At 37.5% G+C, this 20,697-nt stretch overlaps 1 protein-coding gene and 1 pseudogene across 3 annotated transcripts in view; one reads left to right on the top strand and one right to left on the bottom strand.

The window, feature by feature from the left end:
• The window catches only part of TRMT11 (tRNA methyltransferase 11 homolog), a 58,974-nt gene that overhangs the window by 22,273 nt on the left and 16,004 nt on the right, over positions 1 to 20,697 (bottom strand). For all 3 annotated transcript variants that reach the window (XM_003986532.6, XM_011282620.4, XM_011282622.3), the window contains 4 exons: positions 16,443 to 16,523; positions 13,244 to 13,408; positions 12,720 to 12,792; positions 12,467 to 12,598 (listed from right to left, as the gene is read on the bottom strand). In XM_003986532.6, coding sequence (XP_003986581.2) covers positions 12,467 to 12,598; positions 12,720 to 12,792; positions 13,244 to 13,408; positions 16,443 to 16,523 — 451 coding nt within the window. The remainder of the gene's footprint in view (positions 1 to 12,466; positions 12,599 to 12,719; positions 12,793 to 13,243; positions 13,409 to 16,442; positions 16,524 to 20,697) is intronic.
• LOC109499884 lies at positions 1,253 to 6,370 on the top strand (annotated as a pseudogene).

The raw sequence follows: 20,697 nt of genomic DNA, 5'->3' as shown, positions 1-20,697 counted from the left end.
ATGATCTGAGCTGAAGTCGGACTCTTAACCGACTGAGCCACTCAGGCGCCCCCTCCCCACTAACAAGCTCACCTTGAATCACTACCCTATTATACTAGGACCAATTTAGCTGTATACTCCCAAAATACCATGCTAAGAATTTTAAAATATCAACAAAAAATTCTTTTTTTTTTAATGTTTATTTACTTATTTTGAAAGAGTGCATGTGCGCAGGGGAGGGGCAAAGAGGGACAGAGAGAACCCCAAGCAGGCTCCGCGCTGTCAGCACAGAGACTGACACAGGGCTCCATCTTATGAACCATGAGATTACAACCTGAGACAAAATCAAGAGACACTTAAACTGACTGAGCCACACAGGTACCCGCTAAAATTCTTTACTATAGATTTACTAATATATTTTATACCAACATACTTCAATGAACTGTTTGCAAAGTGTTAAATAGAAGCCATAAATCTGTACTATGCCTGGGTTATTATGATAGTATGGTATGCTATCTTCGTTTCATTTCTATTACTATACCCCTACAATCCAAACATCTATTTAAAACCTAAATCAGCCACAATAGACAAGTCCACAGAGGTAGATAAGTGGTTGCCAGGGGCAGAAATAGTGGTGACTGCTTATGTATATGGGGTTTCTTTACGGGTGATACAAATGTTCTGGGATTAGAAAGTGGTGATGGTTGCACAACTTTGTGGATGTACTAAAAACCATGGAGTTGTAAACTGTAAAAAGGTGACTTTCATGATATACAAATTATAACACATTATTTTTTTAAAAGCAAAACCAACTGTGCATAGGCCCCTAGCTTTTCCATAAATCATGACACTCATTTTCCTATGAATCTTCATACCATAAGCTATTTCCAAATGTCACTACAATTTCACCTCCCATTTGAGAAACAGATTTTGCACTGATTAGAGCACTCACTGAAAATAGCTCAAGGTATCACTTTTTCTTGTTTCCTAGTTAAGAGATGAAAAACATGTTTTCTTTGCTGCTCTGAGCCACTCCAAAACTCATTTTACTAGAGTTACTGTTTATTCCCAATATAAAGCAAGCCATCATGCTATATGCCTTAAACTTATACAGTGACATATATCAATTATTTCTTCAGTAAAACTGGGAAGAAAAATGTATCCCCAAATCCTACATTGGGGCATACTTTATAAAGCTTCTTTACTTTATCAACATTTTTATCACAAGCATTAGAAGCGGGATTTCTATTAAAAGGGCATCTTTTACAAAGAAATGCAGTTTGTGATCACCTCAAGAAAGTTATCTGTGTGTAATGCCAGTAAGAAAACAACACAATATGGAGACATAAAGCCTGAGCAAACAGCTGAACTCTGTAGCTTAGCAATTCCTATAATATCAAACACACATGAGTTGAAGTTATGTCATCCAAACGATATTAATGACATAGATCTTCGGGGTCACTTGCAAGTAGCTGCAACTTTGAATAATAAACCCATAAATACCAACAGTTTACAGTAATTTTATGTGGTCAGTCTCTAAGAGTGATAAGAATAAACTACTGAGAGCACAGATAAAAGATTAATTCTACTAAGAAGGGTTGGAAAAGTATCACAGAGATGGTGACAGTTAAGCCAGACCTTGAAAGATTACTAGAATTTTATCAGCAGAGGAAAGAAGAAATGGTTTATCAAGCAATGGGCACAGAATAAACAAAGGTGAAAAGATACGAAGTGTACAGAGCATCTTGATGCTGGCAAAAAATCCGACATGCTAGAGTGGGGGAAAAACTATACCCAAGGAAATACAGCCAGTCTGTTGAGTAGCAATTTCTTCACTGCAAATGGAAAATCCTTTTTCAATCATCAGCTCTGACAATTCCTTGCAAATAACTAAACTTTCAAAGGTAGTACTTTATTTTTATCATGACTTATACTTTTAAAATGCCCTGGATTTAAAGAGTAATGCCTGAACTTGATTATAATATGTAATTCTTATTTTTAAACTTGAATCGTGTAACAGAATTTGATTGAGTAAATGAATTCAGTAGTAGAACTAAAAGCCTATATTCAATAGACCAAAAATACAAACGTTTTAAAATTAAGCTGTGCTCGGGGCGCCTGGGTGGCTCAGTCGGTTGAGTGTCCGGCTTCAGCTCAGGTCATGATCTCACAGTTTGTGAGTTCGAGCCCCGCATCGGGCTCTATGCTGACAGCTCAGAGCCTGGAGCCTGCTTCGAATTCTGTGTCTCCCTCTCTCTCTGCTCCTCCCCGACTCATGCTCTGTCTCTCTCTTTCAAAAATAAATAAAAATATTTTAAAAAAAATTTTTAATAAAAATAAAAAAAATAAAATTAAGCTGTGCTAATGTATTTTAAAATGAAATCTTTATTCTTAAAAAGCTATATTTTCAATACAATATAACCAAACAAATTCTAAATTGTTTAATTCAGAACCAAGAACATTATTTCAAACATTTCTAGATGATTTTAGTTAAATTCATCATAATATTGTGCTATTTTAAAAAGAACAAAGATTTTGGATGACATATAGTAAAGAAGTAAAAATAATTTATTTCCTAACACAAGACAAACTAAGTTCATTAATAAGTTAACAGTAATAATAATTAATATTTCATTAGTAAGGTCACTTTAGGCTAAAGAGAAGGAGATCTTCCTCTTCCCAGATGCTGCCTGAGGTGACCTCTGAGAATGGTTTTCTATTCACTTGACCCAAAAAACCCCTACAAAATCATGCAAATCAAGAGGTTCAAATCATCATGTTCACTTTAAGAACACATGTGAAGCTTCCCAGGCCATCAGGGTTTGCATATCTGAAAAGCCACCAAGTATTTGAAGGATGTCACTTTGCAGAAGCAATGTGTGCCATTCCATTGCTACAATGGCAGAGTGGTAGGTGTGCCCAGGCCAGAGAGTGGGGCTGCACACAGGGTCAGTGGCCTAAAAAGAGAGCCGAATTTTTATTGCACATGCTTAAAAATGCAGAGAGTAATGCTGAGTTTAAGGGTTTAGATACAGATTTTCTGGTCATTGAGCACATCTAGCTGAACAAAGCCCCCAAGATGTGGCATGGAACTTACAGGGCTCACAGTCAGATTAACCCATACATGAGCTCTCCCTGCCACACTTTCAGTGAGATGATCTCTTTTCAGTGAGATAATCCTTACTGAAAAAGAGCAGACTGTTCCCAAACCAGAAGAGGAGGTTGCACAGAACAAAAATATACCCCAGAAGAAACTGAAGAAGGGGCACCTGGGTGGCTCAGTCAGTTAGGCAACCAACTTCGGCTCAGGTCATGATCTCATGGTTCATGAGTTCAAGCCCTGCATTGGGCTCTGTGCAGACAGCTCAGAGCCTGCAGCCTGCTTCAGATTCTGTGTCTCCCTCTTTCTCTATGCCCCATCCCCGCTTGCATTCTATGTCTCTCAAAAATGAATAAACATTTAAAAAAATTTTTTTAAGAAGAAACAAAAAATTATGTCCCAGGAGTAAATTCTGCATAAAATAAATGCAAATAAAAGTAAAAATAGAAAGGAAAAAAAAGTACAGGGAGGGTAAAACAACAGAAGCCTAATTATGAACATTAGAGAACATGGACATAAATTTCTTGAGAGATAAAGTCAGGGAAGTAAATACCATAGTAGTCTTCCCATGTGTGCATCAGACACATACCTAGATGAGAGCTTTCCCTTGATAAACATCTAGGGTAAAAAAAAAAAAAAAAAAAAAAGTCATAAAAGCATGTATCCCTTTTCTACTTCTAAAATATCCCTTTGGTTATATGCATTTGGAAATTTCTCATTGTTGAAAATTATTAAAATTGAGAAGTCACTGAAAAAAATATCCAATGTCCATTTGTAAGGTCTTTAGAAATATTAAAAATACTTAAAAGTACCTCCAATTTAATTTTGTATAAAGAGAAAGGAATAAATAAAAGAACTACAAAAGATATTCTTAAGCACATTCAACTTGAATTATAATTAAATACAAAACAACAAAATAGTGGGCAGTCAGAAATGCCAAAAAATAATAAGTACACAAAAACTAATGGGAATATTTCAAAAGGACAGAGGAACCACCTCAAAGTAACTCCCACTGATCAAATCTGAGACAATTTGAGCAACAAAATAGTGACAATAATAAATTATAGCCCAGTGAATAATACAAGCATCCATAAAAGTATAAATTAAGCACTCCATAAAAATATAAATTAATAAATTAGTAAACAGGGGAAGAAGGGAAAACTCTTCCTTACTGTAGAATGCCAACTTAGAAATGTAGAAGGAATGATGGAACAGAAAAGTCATCATTGTGGTGGTTGTAAACAATGGAGTTGACAATGTGAATAGTAACTGGATGAACAAGATAGTGATGTAATCCTGGGATATCTCCCCTGATGAAATACTAATCAAAGGAGAAAATGATGGCTCACAGTGGAGAAACCTGACAGAGAACAACAGGACTAGATGATCAAATTTAAGATCTCTAGTAGCAGTTAACTCTGTGTGCCCCACAATGCAGTGCATGAAAAACACAGTATAATTTTTGTAGTATTCCTACCAAGATCATTACCTGAATCTGGTCCTAAAAGAAACATCAGATGGAGGGAGACATCAACAGGAAGATAGCAGCATAGGAGGACGCTGGGCTCACCTCATCCTGCTGATCCCTTAGATTCCACCCACATCTGCCTAAATAACCCAGAAAACCGCCGGAAGACTAGCAGAACGGACTCTCCAGAGCCAAGCGTAGACAAGAGGCCCATGAAAGAGGGCAGGAAGGGTGGAGAGGCGGTGCATGCTACACGGACTGATGGGAAGGAGCCGGGGCGGTGGAGAGGCAGCCCACTGGGCAAGGCAGAGCCCCCAAAGTCTGGCTAACAAAAGCGGAGGGGCCAGAGTCTGTGAGTTCTGACAGCTAGCGGGACTTAACATCTGGAATGTTAAAAGTCAACAGCTCTGCTTGGAGAGCAGGAGGGCTAGGGGACACCGGAGGGAGAGTTGTCAACCCCGGGAGACAGAGCTCAGCTTGGCAGGGGAACAAAGGTGCTGGCAAGCGCCATTTCCTTCTCCCATCCTCCAGCTGAAATTCCAAAAGGAACCAGTTCCTGTCACCAAACTTGCTTGCGCCGTGCAAATGCCCAATGCTGTGCTTCTGTGGATCCATCCCTCTGATGGGCCTGCCTCCCTCCTGGTGCTGCACGGGACCACCATCAGCAAAGCTAGCTAAACCTGCCCCTCCCGCCCCTGCGCACCTTGCAGATCCACCCCAGCTAATATGCCAGATCGCATCAAAGCAGCACCACAAGCCTGGCAGTCTGCAAGTAGCCCAGACAGAGGCCACACCACTCCACAGTGAGTCCTGACCCTGGGAGAGGGGAAGATAAAGTACACACCAGTCTGACAGTGGCCCCAACGGTGGGCTGGGGGCAGACATCGGGTCTGACTGCGGACCCGCCCACCAGCACAAGTTTCTCTGGACAGCACAGGGGAAGTGCCCTGCAGTTTGGAGCTACCGCAGGAACTATCAAAAATGCTGAAACGTAAGAATTCTCCTCAAAAGAAACTCCAGGAAGTAGCGACAGCTAATGAATTGATCAAAAATGATTTAAGCAACATAATGGAACAAGAATTTAGAATAATAGTCATAAAATTAATCGCTGGGCTTGAAAAAAAGCAGAGAGGACAGCAGAGAATCTATTGCTATAGAGATCAAGAGACTAAAACCTAGTCATGGGTAACTAAAAAATGCTATAAATGAGGTACAAAATAAAATGGAGGCAGCCATAGCACAGACTGAAGAGGCAGAGGAAAGAATAGGTGAATTAGAAGATGAAATTATGTGGGGCGCCTGGGTGGCTCAGTCAGTTAAGTGTCCGACTACAGCTCAGGTCATGATCTCACAGTCCGTGAGTTCAAGCCCCGTGTTGGGCTCTGTGCTGACAGCTCAGAGCTTGGAGCCTGCTTCAGATTCTGTGTCTCCCTCTCTCTCTGCCCCTCCCTTGCTCATGCTGTCTCTCTCTGTCTCAAAAATAAATAAAAACATTTTTAAAAATTTTTAAAAAAGAAGATAAAATTATGGGAAAAGAGGAAGCTGAGAAAATGAGAGATAAAAAAATCCAGGAGTATGAGGGTAGAATTTGAGAACTAAGTGATGCAATCAAATGGAACAATACCGTATCATAGGAATTCCAGAAGAAGAAGAGAGAAAGGTGCTGAAGCTGTACTTGAACAAATCATAGCTGAGAACTTCCCTGATCTGGGGAAGGAAACAGGCATTGAAATCCAAGAGGCACAGAGAACTCCCTTCAGACGTAATTTGAATCGATCTTCTGCAGGACATACCATAGTGGAACTGGCAAAATACAAGGATAAGGAGAGAATTCTGAAAGCAGGTAGGGATAAACAGGCCCTAACTTACAAAGATAGACACATAAAGGGCAGTAGCAGACCTATCTACTGAAACTTGGCAGGCCAGAAAGGAATGGCAGGAAATCTTCAATGTGATGAACAGAAAAAATATGCAGCCAAGAATCCTTTCTTCAGCAAGTCTGTCATTCAGAATAGAAGGAGAGATAAAGATTTTCCCAAACAAACAAAAACTGAAGGAATTCATCACCACTAAACCAGCCCTACAAGAGATCCTAAGAGGGATTCTGTGAGTGAAATGTTGCAAGGACCACAAAGTACCAGAGACATCAGTACAAGCATGAAAGCTACAGACATCACAATGACCCTAAACCCCTATCTTTCAATAATAACACTGAATGTAAATGGACTAAATGCTCCAACCAAAAGACATAGGGTATCAGAATGGATAAAAAAACAAGACCCATCTATTTGCTGTCTACAAGAGACTCATTTTAAACCTGAGGACACCTTCAGATTGAAAGTGAGGGGATGGAGAACTATCTATCATGCTACTGCAAGTCAAAAGAAAGCTGGAATAGCCATACTTTTATCAGACAAACTAGACTTTAAATTAAAGGCTGTAACAAAAAATGAAAAGGGCATTATATAATAATTACAGGGTCTATCCATCAGGAAGAGCTAACAATTATAAATGTCTATGTGCCGAATATGGGAACCCCCAAATATATACAACAATTAATCACAAACATAAGCAACCTTATTGATAAGAATATGGTAATTGCAGGGGACTTTAATACCCCACTTACAACAATGGACAGATCATGTAGACACAGGATCAATAAACACGGGCCCTGAATGATACATTGGATCTGATGGACTTGACAGATATATTTAGAACTCTGCATCCCAAAGCAACAGAATATACTTTCTTCTCAAGTGCACATGGAACATTCTCCAAGATAGGTCACAAACTGGGTCACAAAACAGCCCTTCATAAGTATAAAAGAATTGAGATCATACCATGCACACTTTGAGACCACAATGCTATGAAACTTGAAATCAACCACAGGAAAAAGTCTGGAAAACCTCCAAGAGCATGGAGATTAAAGAACACCCTACTAAAGAATGAATAGGTCAACCAGGCAATTAGAGAAGAAATTAAAAATATATGGAAATAAATGAAAATGAAAATACAACAATCCAAACGCTTTGGGATGCAGCAAAGGCAATCCTGAGAGGAAAATACATTGCAATCCAGGCCTATCTCAAGAAACAAGAAAAATCCCCAATACAAAATCGAACAGCACACCTAAAGGAAACAGAGGCAGAACAGCAAAGACACCCCAAACCCAACAGAAGAAGAGAAATAATACACAATACAGAATCTAAAAAAATCTGTAGAGCAGATCAATGAAACCAAGAGTTGGTTTTTTGAAAAAATAAACAAAATTGATAAACCTCTAGCCAGGCTTCTCAAAAAGAAAAGGGAGATGACCCAAATAGATAAAATCATGAATGAAAATGGAATTATTACAACCAATCCCTCAGAAATACAAACAATTATCAGGGAATACTATGAAAAATTATATGCCAACAAACTGGACAACCTGGAAGAAATGGACAAATTCCTAAGCATCCACACACTTCCAAAACTCAAACAGGAAGAAATAGAAAACTTGAACAGACCCATAACCAGCAAAGAAATTGAATCAAGTCAAGCTTTCACTTTTTGCAGATGACATGATATTATACATGGAAAACCCGATAGACTCCACCATAAGTCTGCTAGAACGGATACATGAATTCAGCAAAGTCACAGGATACAAAATTAATGTACAAAAATCAGTTGCATTCTTATACACTAATAATGAAGCAACAGAAAGACAAAGAAACTGATCCCATTCACAATTGAACCAAGAATCATAAAATACCTAGGAATAAACCTAACCATGCTGAAAACTATAGAAAGCTTATGAAGGAAATTGAGTAAGATACGAAGAAATGGAAAAACATTCCATGCTCATAGTAGAAGAATATTGTTAAAATGTCAATACTACCCAAAGCAATCTATACATTCAATGCAACCCAATCAAAACTTCACCAGCATTCTTCTCGAAGCTAAAACAAGCAATCCTAAAATTTGTATGGAACCACAAAAGACCCCAAACAGCCAAAGTAATATTGAAGAAGAAGACCAAAGCAGGATGCATCACAATCCCAGACTTTAGCCTCTACTACAAAGCTGTAATCATCAAGACAGCATGGTATTGGCACAAAAAGACACACAGACCAATGGAATAGAATAGAGACTCCAGAATTGGACCCACAAAAGTATGGCCAACTAATCTTTGACAAGGCAGGAAAGAATTTCCAATGGAAAAAAAGTCTCTTTAACAAATGGTGCTGGGAGAACTGCACAGCAACATGCAGAAGAATGAAACTAGACCACTTTCTTATACCACTCACAAAAATAAACTCAAAATGGATAAAGGACCTGAATGTGAGACAGGAAACCATCAAAACCATCAAAACAGGAATGTGAGAGCAGGAAAAACCTCTCTGACCTCAGCGGCAGCAATTTCTTACTTGACACATCTCCAAAGGCAAGGGAATTAAAAGCAAAAATGACCTATTGGGACCTCATCAAGATAAAACCTTCTGCACTGCAAAGGAAACAATCAACAAAACTAAAAGGCAACCGACAGAATGGGAAAAGATATTTGCAAATGACATATCAGACAAAGAGCTAGTATCCAAAATCTATAAAGAACTCACCAAACTCCATGCCCAAAAAACAAATGATCCAGTGAAGAAATGGGCAGAACACTTCTCTAAAGAAGACACTTCTCTAAAGACATCCAGATGGCCAACAGGCACATGAAAAGATGCTCAACGTCGCTCCTCATCAGGGAAATACAAATCGAAACCACACTCAGATACCACCTCATGCCAGTCAGAGTGGCTAAAATGACCAAATCAGAAGACTATAGATGCTGGAGAGGATGTGGAGAAACGGGAACCCTCTTGCACTGTTGGTGGGAATGCAAACTGGTGCAGCCACACTGGAAAACAGTGTGGACGTTCCTCAAAAAATTAAAAATATATCTACCCTATGACCCAGCAATAGCACTGCTAGGAATTTACCCAAGGGATACAGGAGTGCTGATGCATAGGGGCACTTGTACCTCAATGTTTATAGCAGCGCTTTCAACAACAGCCAAATTATGGAAAGAGCCTAAATGTCCATCAACTGATGAATGGATAAAGAAATTGTGGTTTATATACACAATGGAATACTACCTGGCAAGGAGAACAAATGAAATCTGGCCTTTTGTAGCAATGTGGATGGAACTGGAGAGTGTTATTCTAAGTGAAATAAGTCATACAGAGAAAGTCAGATACTGTATGTTTTCACTCTTATGTGGATCCTGAGAAACTTACCAGAAGACCATGGGGGAGGGGAAGGAAAAAAAAAAAGGGGGTTAGAGAGGGAGGGAGCGAAAACATAAGAGACTCTTAAATACTGAGAATAAACTGAGGGTTGACAGGGGGTGGGAGGGAGGGGAAAGTGGGTGATGGGCACTGAGGACACCTGTTGGGATGAGCACTGGGTGTTGTATGGAAACCAATTTGACAATAAATTTCATATTAAAAATAAATAAATAAATAAAAAAGAAACATCAGATGGACCCTGGTTGAGGGTCAACCTTTAGAATATATGCTGTATACTCTACAAAACTATCAAAGACACAAAAGCAAAGAATGGGGACATATCCCAGACTGGAGGAGAATGACAAGATGGGTTAATAGAGCACATTTTCTCAGATGGACTGCAACTGATGAAATGTGAATAAGGTCCATGTACTGAACAGCAGTGTTATCAATACTGATTTCCAAACTTGGAGGGCTGACTGTGGTTTGACAAGAACGTTCTGGTTTCTGAGAAGTACAAGTGATGGGGCATTACTATCTGCAACTTCTTAGTTTCAAAAAGGATGAATGACAATGGGTATGTGGTTACATAATGAATGAGAAAGGAGGATACAGTAGATGACATTAATGGTTGGAAACTCTGGATGAGGGGAATTTTTTGTGCTACATTTGAAACTTCTATGTAAGTCTGAAACTATCTCAAAATAAGTTTTCTAAAAATTTACTGCTGGAATTCAGCTTATCTAAGGCAGGAACCACTTTTGTATAGAAAGAAATAAATGTGTTCTTCTCTGAAAATATTAATAAAGATCTGGTACCTGAGATCTGGTAAACTGTTAAATTAAGTGAACACAGCCCTGAGAATAAGGAAACTAATTAGCTAGCTAGCTAGCTATTAACTTTAGACAAGTCACTTCACTCCTTGGAAGTAATTTTCCTTATTTTTAAAATGAAAAGATTAAATGAGACTATCACAGGTCAGTGTTAAGAAGTCTGGGCAGGAATGTGTACAGTCTTATCAACTGATAAACAAATGCATGACTTAAGTTAAGCCATGGTAACTTCCAACACATTTATAAAACAAAAACCAGCACGGCTTCCAACAGCTGAAGGACCATCCGCCATTTTGAAAAGACAGAAAGTTAACACTGTTCTAAAATGCTTTCTATATTATTATGTATAGAAGATACAGGAACTACATAATTTTTTTAAAATATTTCTATGGCAGATTGAAGAAACAGCCAAATTTTGAACCTAATTCTAAACTATCTTTGAAATCTAAAGATGCTGTCTTATTCAAGATATCTTCTGTTTCATTGTTGTTATATACAGCTCTGTTTATAATTAATAATTACTGAATAATAAAACCCAAACCAACAATATTGAACATAATCAGGGCTTTAAATATATGCACAACTTTTATTTTGTATTAGCTTTTAACAAAGATGTTGTGCCTGGGTGGCTCACTCAGTTGAGCATCCAACTTCAGCTCAGGTCATGATGTCACAGTTTGTGAGTCCAAGCCCCACACTGGGCTCACTGCTGTCAGCACAGAGCCTGCTTTGGGTCCTCTGTCCCCCTCTCTCTCTTCCCCTCCCAGCTCACACATAAAAAAATACAATACAATACAATACAATACAATACAATACAATACAATACAATACAATAAAAAAGATTTATTGCAGGGAGCCTGGGTAGCTCAGTCGGTTGTGCATCTGACTCTTGATTTCAGCTCAGGTCATGATCCCAGGGTTGTGGGACTGAGCCCTGCACGGGGCTCCTCACTGAGCATGGAGCCTGCTTAAGATTCTCTCAGGGCACTTGGGTGGCTCAGTCTGTTAGGCATCTGACTCATGATTCAGCTCAAGTCATGATCTCACGGTTTGTGGGATTGAGCCCAGTATTAGGCTCTGCTCTGACAGCATGGAGCCTGATTGGGATTCTCTGTTTCCCTCTCTGCCCCTCTCTCTCTGCCTTTCTCTCTCTCTCTCTCTCTCTCTCTCTCTCTCAAAAAAAAAAAATATATAAGATTCTCTCTCTCTGCCTCTCTCCCATGCACACATGCTCTAATTTAAAAAAAAAAAAAAAATTACTGCATTTAAGGTGATCATAATAGCCAATAGATATTTAAAGCTAGCTAGTAGTAGATGAATCACTCCACTAAGCTGTTAAAAATTACCTATGTTTGTGGCCTGGCAAAACAGTTACTGAAGAGCTATGATTTATCAGACACTGAGTTAAAAATGGTATAAAACAGTGGTTGGCAAACCTTTCCTCTAAAAGGCCAGACAGTAAGTACTTTAGCCTTTGTGGACCACATATGTTTCTGTAACATGTCTTTCTTTGTTGTTGTTTTTTTATTTTTTAACAACTCTTTAAAAATGTAAGAACACAGCTCAAGTGCCTTACAAAAATAGGCTGAGGACCACATCTGGCCCACAGGCTATAGTTTGCCAACTTCTGATATAAAATAAAAAGGTTAAAGCAATTCAATAAGAGAAAAGGGCTGGTTTTATACACATATGTAGGTAAACAAAGACTGTTATAAACATTAAACATAAATATATTTACCCTGACTACAACTGGAAATAGGGGGAAAATATACAAGATATACAAATACCATAACAAAAGTGAAATTAAAAAATAAAATTATTTAATATTACATACTCTGGTGTGTATACTGGTAACCAATAGACTAGTCTTCCACCTAATACAAGGGTCTCCGCTGCAAAGTTTAACAGGTCAAAAAACATGTCACTCAGATGATAACTCAGGGAAACAGGAACGTGGCTTTCTGGACTAGAAAAAGAAAACAAAATTTCAAAATCAATGAAAAATCCTAAGGCTTAAACTATGCTAATTAAAAAGAACAACATGCTCTTTTCAAAATAGTAACCTATTGCATTTAACTGTCACTTACCATTTTTCGATCCCCTTTGGTATTTCCTTCTGAGAACCTGTTCTTCTTGTAGATTCTCTGATACCATATGGGGCTAGGCAAAAAACAAATAATGTGGTCAAAAGTCACCTAATCACCAATGAGGCGCAGATGGACATCATGGGTCTCTAGAGTGACACTCAAGGAACGCATTGCTGCCCATAAAATATTCCAGCCAAGAATACACAACACAAGGAAGATTCTACTTAAAACCGTGGGAGGGCCAGCAAACCAATGTGTTCTTCAAAAATGTCAGTGTCATAAAAAAGAAAGGCTGTGAAAGTGTGACAAACTAAAATAGGCCTAAAAGAGATTACCAAATGTAATACCTGATACTAGACTGGATATTATTGTCCCAGAGGGAAAAATAAAGAAATATGAAGACAGTAGAGGTAGGGAGAAGACAAGGCTGACATTTTTGTGTGTGTTGGTAAGTTTTGTATTTTAAGTGTAAGTGACTTTAGGGAACTAATTCTACTCCTACTTTTGTATAAAAATAAACTTACGATCAGTGATGATTGCATCAAAATATGTGCCCTTCCTCCAGGAAGGTTTAGATGCATCTGAAACCAGGACATCAAGGTAATACTTCTCTAAACCATACTGCCGAAGATTTGCCCTAATGTTTTCATCTGGTCCTCTCCATTTCTGGTTTTTCCTACTAGCCTTTCCTGAAGGGAAAGAAAAAGGAATACAGAAACTACTAAATCAAATAGAACATTCTTACTTCTTGTCATTTAGCTAGAAGTAATTTTTAACTCCTTTACACCTATATTTACAATAAAACTTGTTCAAGTTATTAATTTTATTTACATAAACTTATTTTTATTTCCATTTACTACAAAAAATATTTTGAACAGTAAAACATACTTTCTACCTGATCTTGTTCTGTCACTTTTCAAATGAAACTGCCTTAAAACACTCATTCAATACTTACCAAACTCAAAGCATATACAAGTAAGATACAGAGCTGAAAAGAACATGGTCCTTTTCCTGCAGGAGCAATCAGCCCCATATAGAAATAGTGATGAATCAGATAAATGATAAATGAAGAGAGCTAACTTGGGAAATATGGAGTTCTAGGACCATGGAGAGAGGAAGCAAAATAGAGACATTACAGAAGAAAAGTTAAAATGAGGATTGAAGGAAGAAGTTCAAAGTTCTGGTTTAGGCATCACAAGTGGATGATGACGCTGTTGATTAAGATCAGAAAAACCAAGAGGAAAACAAGCTTAAGGGAAAAAATGAGATTTACTTGAGATGTATCAACCTTGCTTATCAGCTACCTATAGATCATTCAGAAAGAGCTATTTAGTGGGTACAGGCCAGAATATATGCACTTAAAGTTAACCCTGTAAGAACGAATGACATTTTTATTGACCTAGGTGGCAGTTATGTGTTTGTTCTATAGTTATTCTATTTTTATACACTCTTCTGCATCTTGATCTACTTCACAATAAAAACAAAATTTAAAAATCAAAAGAAGAAGAATGACACGACTCTGAATAACATGCACTGTGACAGGAGAAGTGGTCAAAGAGAGATGCCTGGAGAAAACAACATGTTAATACAGGTCAAAGAAAACTGCAAGGCCTTAAGGAGCCAGAGACAGAACAGTCAAGCAAGTACCACCTGATGAGATCACCGTCTAGGAAACCAAGGGAGGTTTACAAAGGTCAACACTGCCAAATGCTGTAGATCTGTGGTCCTACTAAGAGATTTCAGCAGGCACAGAAGTTAAAAAATACTGGGCAGAAGACAGTGAAAGATGAAGAAAAAGAGACAGCAAGTAAATACCAGCTTTCAAGATACACTTTGGCAAAAGGAAAAGGAAAATAGTGGCAGCTAGAGGGCTCCTACAGGAATAGAAAAGGTTTTGTATTTTTAAAATAGCAGAAATTTGAGAATATTTCAGAGTATAGAAAGAGATTATAAGCATAAGAAACAAAGGGCCTATTTAACAGCATCTGGGATAAGCTCTGAAAAAATTCAACCTCAATCAGAATTCTATACAAGTAAACTGAAAGGTTATAAATAACTTTAAACATAATTTTCATAAATAAGAATTCTATTAAATTATACAGGACAATCCCCTTAAAGCAAACATATTGCTTCTACTAAAAGCTAACTGGAATAATTCTTAGCACTCTGTCTGCTCTAACATATTGCCAAGAATATCTTTTTCTGGATAGCCCATTTAGGTGAACTTAATATAACCAATTTTCCTTATGATAAATATACTAAATTCCTTATAGTCAAGTTAGGAAAAAAGACTGTTCATCAAGCACAATATGTCAAATTTTTTAGGGGGGTAAAAAGTATGGTAAATTCTTACCAATACAATAACTTGAGAATAACTGGGTGACAAACAGAAAAAGGGTGTTCAAAAGGCTGATTCTAGATACAATAATTGAATACCAACATGAACAGAATTTCAAAATCATCAGTGAAACTTGACATTTTTAGTACTATTCAGGTAATATGGAAATATTATGGAATATGGAAATATAGAAATTTTTCCAGTTTGATTCAATTCCATCCAATCACATACATACATTAGCAAAGTGTCTAGATTTCAAAATAATTTCCAAAATTGCCTCAAAAGCAAGCAAATATTTGTCTCAAGTTAACCTGAGTCTAACACATCTTCTAAGTTACTATCACCTTAACTGTTTCAAAGATATTTTGGTTGGTTATGAAATTAAAATCGATATAGTATTCAAGGACTAGAAATTAATCTAGTATTCACACAATATATGATTACTGAATAAAAAAATGGCGACAATCTTTAAAAAGAAACTGTATGTTTTATTGGGCGCCTGGGTGGCGCAGTCGGTTAAGCGTCCGACTTCAGCCAGGTCACGATCTCGCGGTCCGTGAGTTCAAGCCCCGCATCAGGCTCTGGGCTGATGGCTCAGAGCCTGGTGCCTGTTTCTGATTCTGTGTCTCCCTCTCTCTCTGCCCCTCCCCCGTTCATGCTCTGTCTCTCTCTGTCCCAAAAATAAATAAACGTTGAAAAAAAAAATTTTTTTAAAAAAAGAAACTGTATGTTTTATTAATATGGACATGCTGATTAGAAAATGGCTTGTTTTGGGCGCTCGGGTGGGCTCAGTTAGTCAAGCATCTGACTTCGGCCCAGATCATGATCTCATGGCTCATCAGTTCAAGTCCCACATCAGATGAGCTTGAACCCTGCTTCAGGTGAGCACAAGCCCTGCTTAGGGTGAGCCCTGCTTCTCTCTAGCTCTTCCCTCTCTCTTTCTCTCTCTCTCTCTGTCCCTTGCTCACTTGTGCCCTCTCTCTCTAAAAAATAAATAAAATGTCTAGTCCCTCTCCAACTTCTTTCCCAACTCTAAAGTTCACAGCCTTGTAGTTTGCCAACTTTTTAGAAATCTCTTACTATAAAACAAAGGGCAAAAAAATCTCTCTTACTAAAACCATAAATACCTCTGAGGGGAGAGCTCTTCCTTAGCCATCTTTGTGTTACCCAGGAGATCACTTTGTACATACTGGATCACTTCATAAAAAGCAGATAACCAATGAAATCTTACTGTTTGGAAAAATAAGTAAAACTACATTATATCACAACTCTGTATCTTAACACTAAAGATAGATGTAGAATACCATATAAACCTGTTTAATTATTATAAAGGCACATTTGGTACAAGAACAAAGACTGTAACACTGTCTAGAACCTCTACTCACCTAGGCCATGAACTGTATTGTAGTCTATGTCTGTCCCACATACATATGCACCAAAATGAGCAGATGCTATCAGAAGGCCACCTGAAAAAATCACACAATTACGGTCTTTTAACCAGAAAGTCCCAGACTGTTGTTTCTTCCCCTATTTAATTTGATCCAGAGTCTTACTGACTAGCTGTAGGCAGAGTACCATAGAGTAACACTGGTCCTGACTATATTTAGCAGGCCTCAGAACTAAAGAAACAAACCCCAAAGCTGTGCTCATTACAATGGTCACAACATAGGGAATTAATGCATGTCCTGGGATCATTACTCTAAATGCACTACTTAGGGAAAATTACTTTTTGATCAAAATAATGGATGTTTAGACATCTTCATCTGACTTTGAGACGTCTATACAAAGCATCTTGATCCTTGCTTACAAATGAGCACAAAAGGCTGCTACATAAAGAGTTGGCAATAAATAAATTCTGACATTTGGGCTCAATTCCCACTGAAATCAGGGTTTCAAATAACTAAATAGGGCATAATTAATATGTAAGACATTAATCCCTACAAAAATTAAAATGTTAGGACAAGAAATAGTTATTCCTGTAACCAGTGAAGCGATAATCTCTTTTTTTAAACTGTAAAAAGGAATTTCTGGATAACTATTATCAAGCATACACAAAAATAATACAACTTTTCTGTTTACTTCGTGCTGTGATCAAAGTTAGAACAAATATCCCAATGCAATTTGACCGGACTAAAAAACTTGTTAGCTGTGACCAGCTCACATACGAAGAAAATCCTAATAAAGATTTAAAAATTAACGGAAGTCTTTAAAAAGTAATAACATTTTTAAATTGTTTAAGAAAAAAGTCACAAAGTTAAATATTTTAGTAACTGTACTTCTCATTGAACTTTACTTTTTAATCATCCAATGTAAAATGCTCTTTGTCCTAATAGCTATACTGTAGAAAGGCATGTCAGTAAAACGGACATCAGAAATATATTCTTAAACTATGCACCAACTCAGATAAGGGAAAATAACTATGTATTTTCCCTTATATCCTTTACAAAGGTCATCTCTAACACGAGGATGGGTAGTGCCTCCAGAGGGTCAAGATCTATAATTGAATGGTGTTCCTTCCATAGCCATTTAAAACACAGTCTGGGAACATGTACTTAAATATACTTTGCTTGTGAAAAATACTATAACTGACTGCTATTATTGAAGTCCATGAAGAAGAGAAATGAAGGACTAAAAGTACAGCAGAAACCAAAACCTAGGTTCCCTCATACTAACTACCAGAAGCATTTGTGTGAGAGGTAAACTATGACCTTACTACTCTTGCTCTATAAATGGAACCGTCCATATTTAGGAAAGATACTGTATTGTGATGGCTTGGAATTCTCACAAAATCACTTCACCCAAATTATGAGGAATTACTACAATTCTGCCAATTAAGGCAGATACTCACCTAGAAGAACTAGTTGCCAAGGGGAACAGAAAAGCTTTCCTGTGCTTCCTTAAACAGAACCTTATCCATTTGGTTAGAGTGTGTTTTGAGAAGAGCCAATTTAGAGCACACTGCTGGAAGGAGATGGATAATCCGTTAGACGGCATCTGTTAACTCCGTGCCCTTTAAGCTTTCAAATTTTAAATAAAATCATTATAAATTAGTTTCTCTGAACTGGTCACTAGGTAATCACTGTTAATCATCTAGTTGTTTTCTCAATTAAATTGAAGCTTTTTTTTTTTTTTTTTTTTTGCATTTAGTTCTAGTCCAGTTGGAGTTTCCTTGATGCTTTCTGGTGGAAGGGGTGATAAAGGAGGGGTGAAGTGGTGAGGAAGCAGGTAATATGACTCACCCAATTTCTTACTATGCTATCAAGTGTACAAATACCACAAACTCAGTGTTTTAATATTTGCTTTCTTAAACTGTAACCACTTTAAGGTTAGGACAATATCTTATAGGCAAAAGGACACAATAAGTGGAACTTCTTTATAATATAGAAACTAATGTATGACTTTCATCATTAGAGATTTAAGTGAAAAGCCTCATAAAAGTGTAGAAATGAGAAATTGGGATTTGGTTTTGCTGAAAGAAAAGGAGAGAAGGAGGAAAAATGAAGTGCAATTATATCTACTTTATCCTTTTTAAAATAGAACTCAAGTCACACCAGCTGCCTGAGCAAAAGGATATCGCTAGAAAATGAAAATTTTACTAGGTAAGCTATTCAGTCTACAAAGAAAAGGAAAAGGAGACTACAAAGTATTGTGGACAAAAATGAGAAGGAAGCAGAGACTCTTCCATAGGTTTATAGGGATCAATTATCTCTTCCCTCCTTGTCTCTTCCCATGACCAGGACAGTCAGTTTCCCAACACCTAGGACCTGTATCTATCATTCTGCAACGATGATATTCCAAAAGGAGCTACACCCCTTTCCCTATACTATGGGTTATCTGAAGGTAGAAGCAGCCAAGGAATACTTAATAGTCTCTTGGCTATATTCTCAATTACCATAACAGCTGACTTACTTGAGATGGAGGAGAAAAGGAATCAAAAGTGTATCTATGAAGCTCCATCCTAAAATCACACCACAGCTACCTAGAACAACTGGCAGACACTTATACCAATTATTTTCATTACAAAGAATTAGATGTTCGTGATTTTAACTCACTTTCCTTGCCTGTTGTCACAATTGTCAACAGTTGCAAATTATGAGTATCTTGGAAATTAGCCAAAGAAGGGAACAGAAAATGAGCTCATGGCCAAATTGTTTATCATCACCATTCAATACTGGCTATATCTAACATCTTTCACCAAACAGGCATCCATGCTAACAAAATAATAATTTAAAAATAGTGATAACCGTTACAGTTCACTGAGTGTCTACATACATCAGGCAACTTCCCAAGAATTCCATATACATGTATTATCTCACTTAACCTCACAATGTATTACTATTACCATTTTATCAATGATGGAACTGAGGCTCAGACAAGTAAAGAATGCTGCCCAAAGTGACATAATAACTGATAAAGATTTAAACTCATCCTATTTGCTTTCTCTATGCCATTTAATTTCCTTTGGGGTCAGCACCAATTGAAATGACATATACACTTAGCTTACCAATTAGATAAACAAAATTAAATTTGTTATCAAACTAAGTAAGTAAAGGGGCACACTCAGTTAATATGACTTGTATACCATTCACAACTCTTATATATCACAGGCAGGCTGGTACCATTATAGTACTCAACATATCCATGCTCATCCATCCTGTAGCTGTGCTCATATTAGAACAACAGGACTTCCTAACTTCCTAAATACTAAGAGGATTGAGCTGGCCAATGATACATACCTTCTCTCTTGGGAAAAAAAATGGAGATACACAACTTTAAAAAAATCTTATTAAGGGGCATCTGCGTGGCTCAGTCAGTTAAGCGTCCGACTTTGGCTCAGGTCATGACCTCAGAGTTTTGTGAGTTTGAGCCCTACAGTGGGCTCTGTGCTGACAGTTCACAGCCTGGAGCCTGCTTTGGACTCTGTGTCTCCCTCTCCCTGCCCCTCCCCCCGCTCAAGCTGTCTCTCTCTCAAAAATAAATAAATAAACAAAAAAAAATTTTTAATCTTATTAAAGTTAAACTCAACATATTCACTAAAATGAAAAAACAGTGTGCTTCTGCAGTTCATACTGTCATCCTAGACAACAATAGCAGACTGTCTCAAAGAAAAAGGAAAGGCATTTAGGCAGGAAAAGATTATGCTCTCCTTTCAGTTTCCCAGAAACCTTCTACTCTGTAACCTTGAGAAAATCACAGGTCATGAGAAGTCAGTGGATAAAGCATTCGGGAATGCAATACATTTTAATTTTGTGCTTTTAAAATGAGAAAAGATTGAATGCACTTGACTTTGTTTTTAAATACTAGAAAAGGGAACATAAGGATAAAAATATCATCAAATACTTTGTGAAAAACTATGGCCATGGAAGAGGGCACTAGGCTACTATTTCTGCAATCCTTCAGAAGGTACTACCCATCAGTGAGACAAAGGCCCAAGAAAGAGGACAAATGATACTTAGAACTGTGTCTATTCACAGTTATGGACTATCACCAAGTTAAAACTAAAGCACCAAAAACTAAAGCTCGAAATCTATGCTTAGATTACAAACACAAATTACAAAAATATATTTTAGCAGCATTTTTTGCAAAGATCTTCCTCTTTGCAAATTTCCATTAATTGTCCTATGTAAACAGTCACATGAC

The sequence above is a fragment of the Felis catus genome, chromosome B2 (assembly GCF_018350175.1).
Source record: "Felis catus isolate Fca126 chromosome B2, F.catus_Fca126_mat1.0, whole genome shotgun sequence".
Lineage (NCBI taxonomy): Eukaryota > Metazoa > Chordata > Mammalia > Carnivora > Felidae > Felis > Felis catus.
The sequence above is the reverse complement of the archived record's forward strand: the minus strand, read 5'-3'. Positions and strand labels throughout refer to the sequence as shown.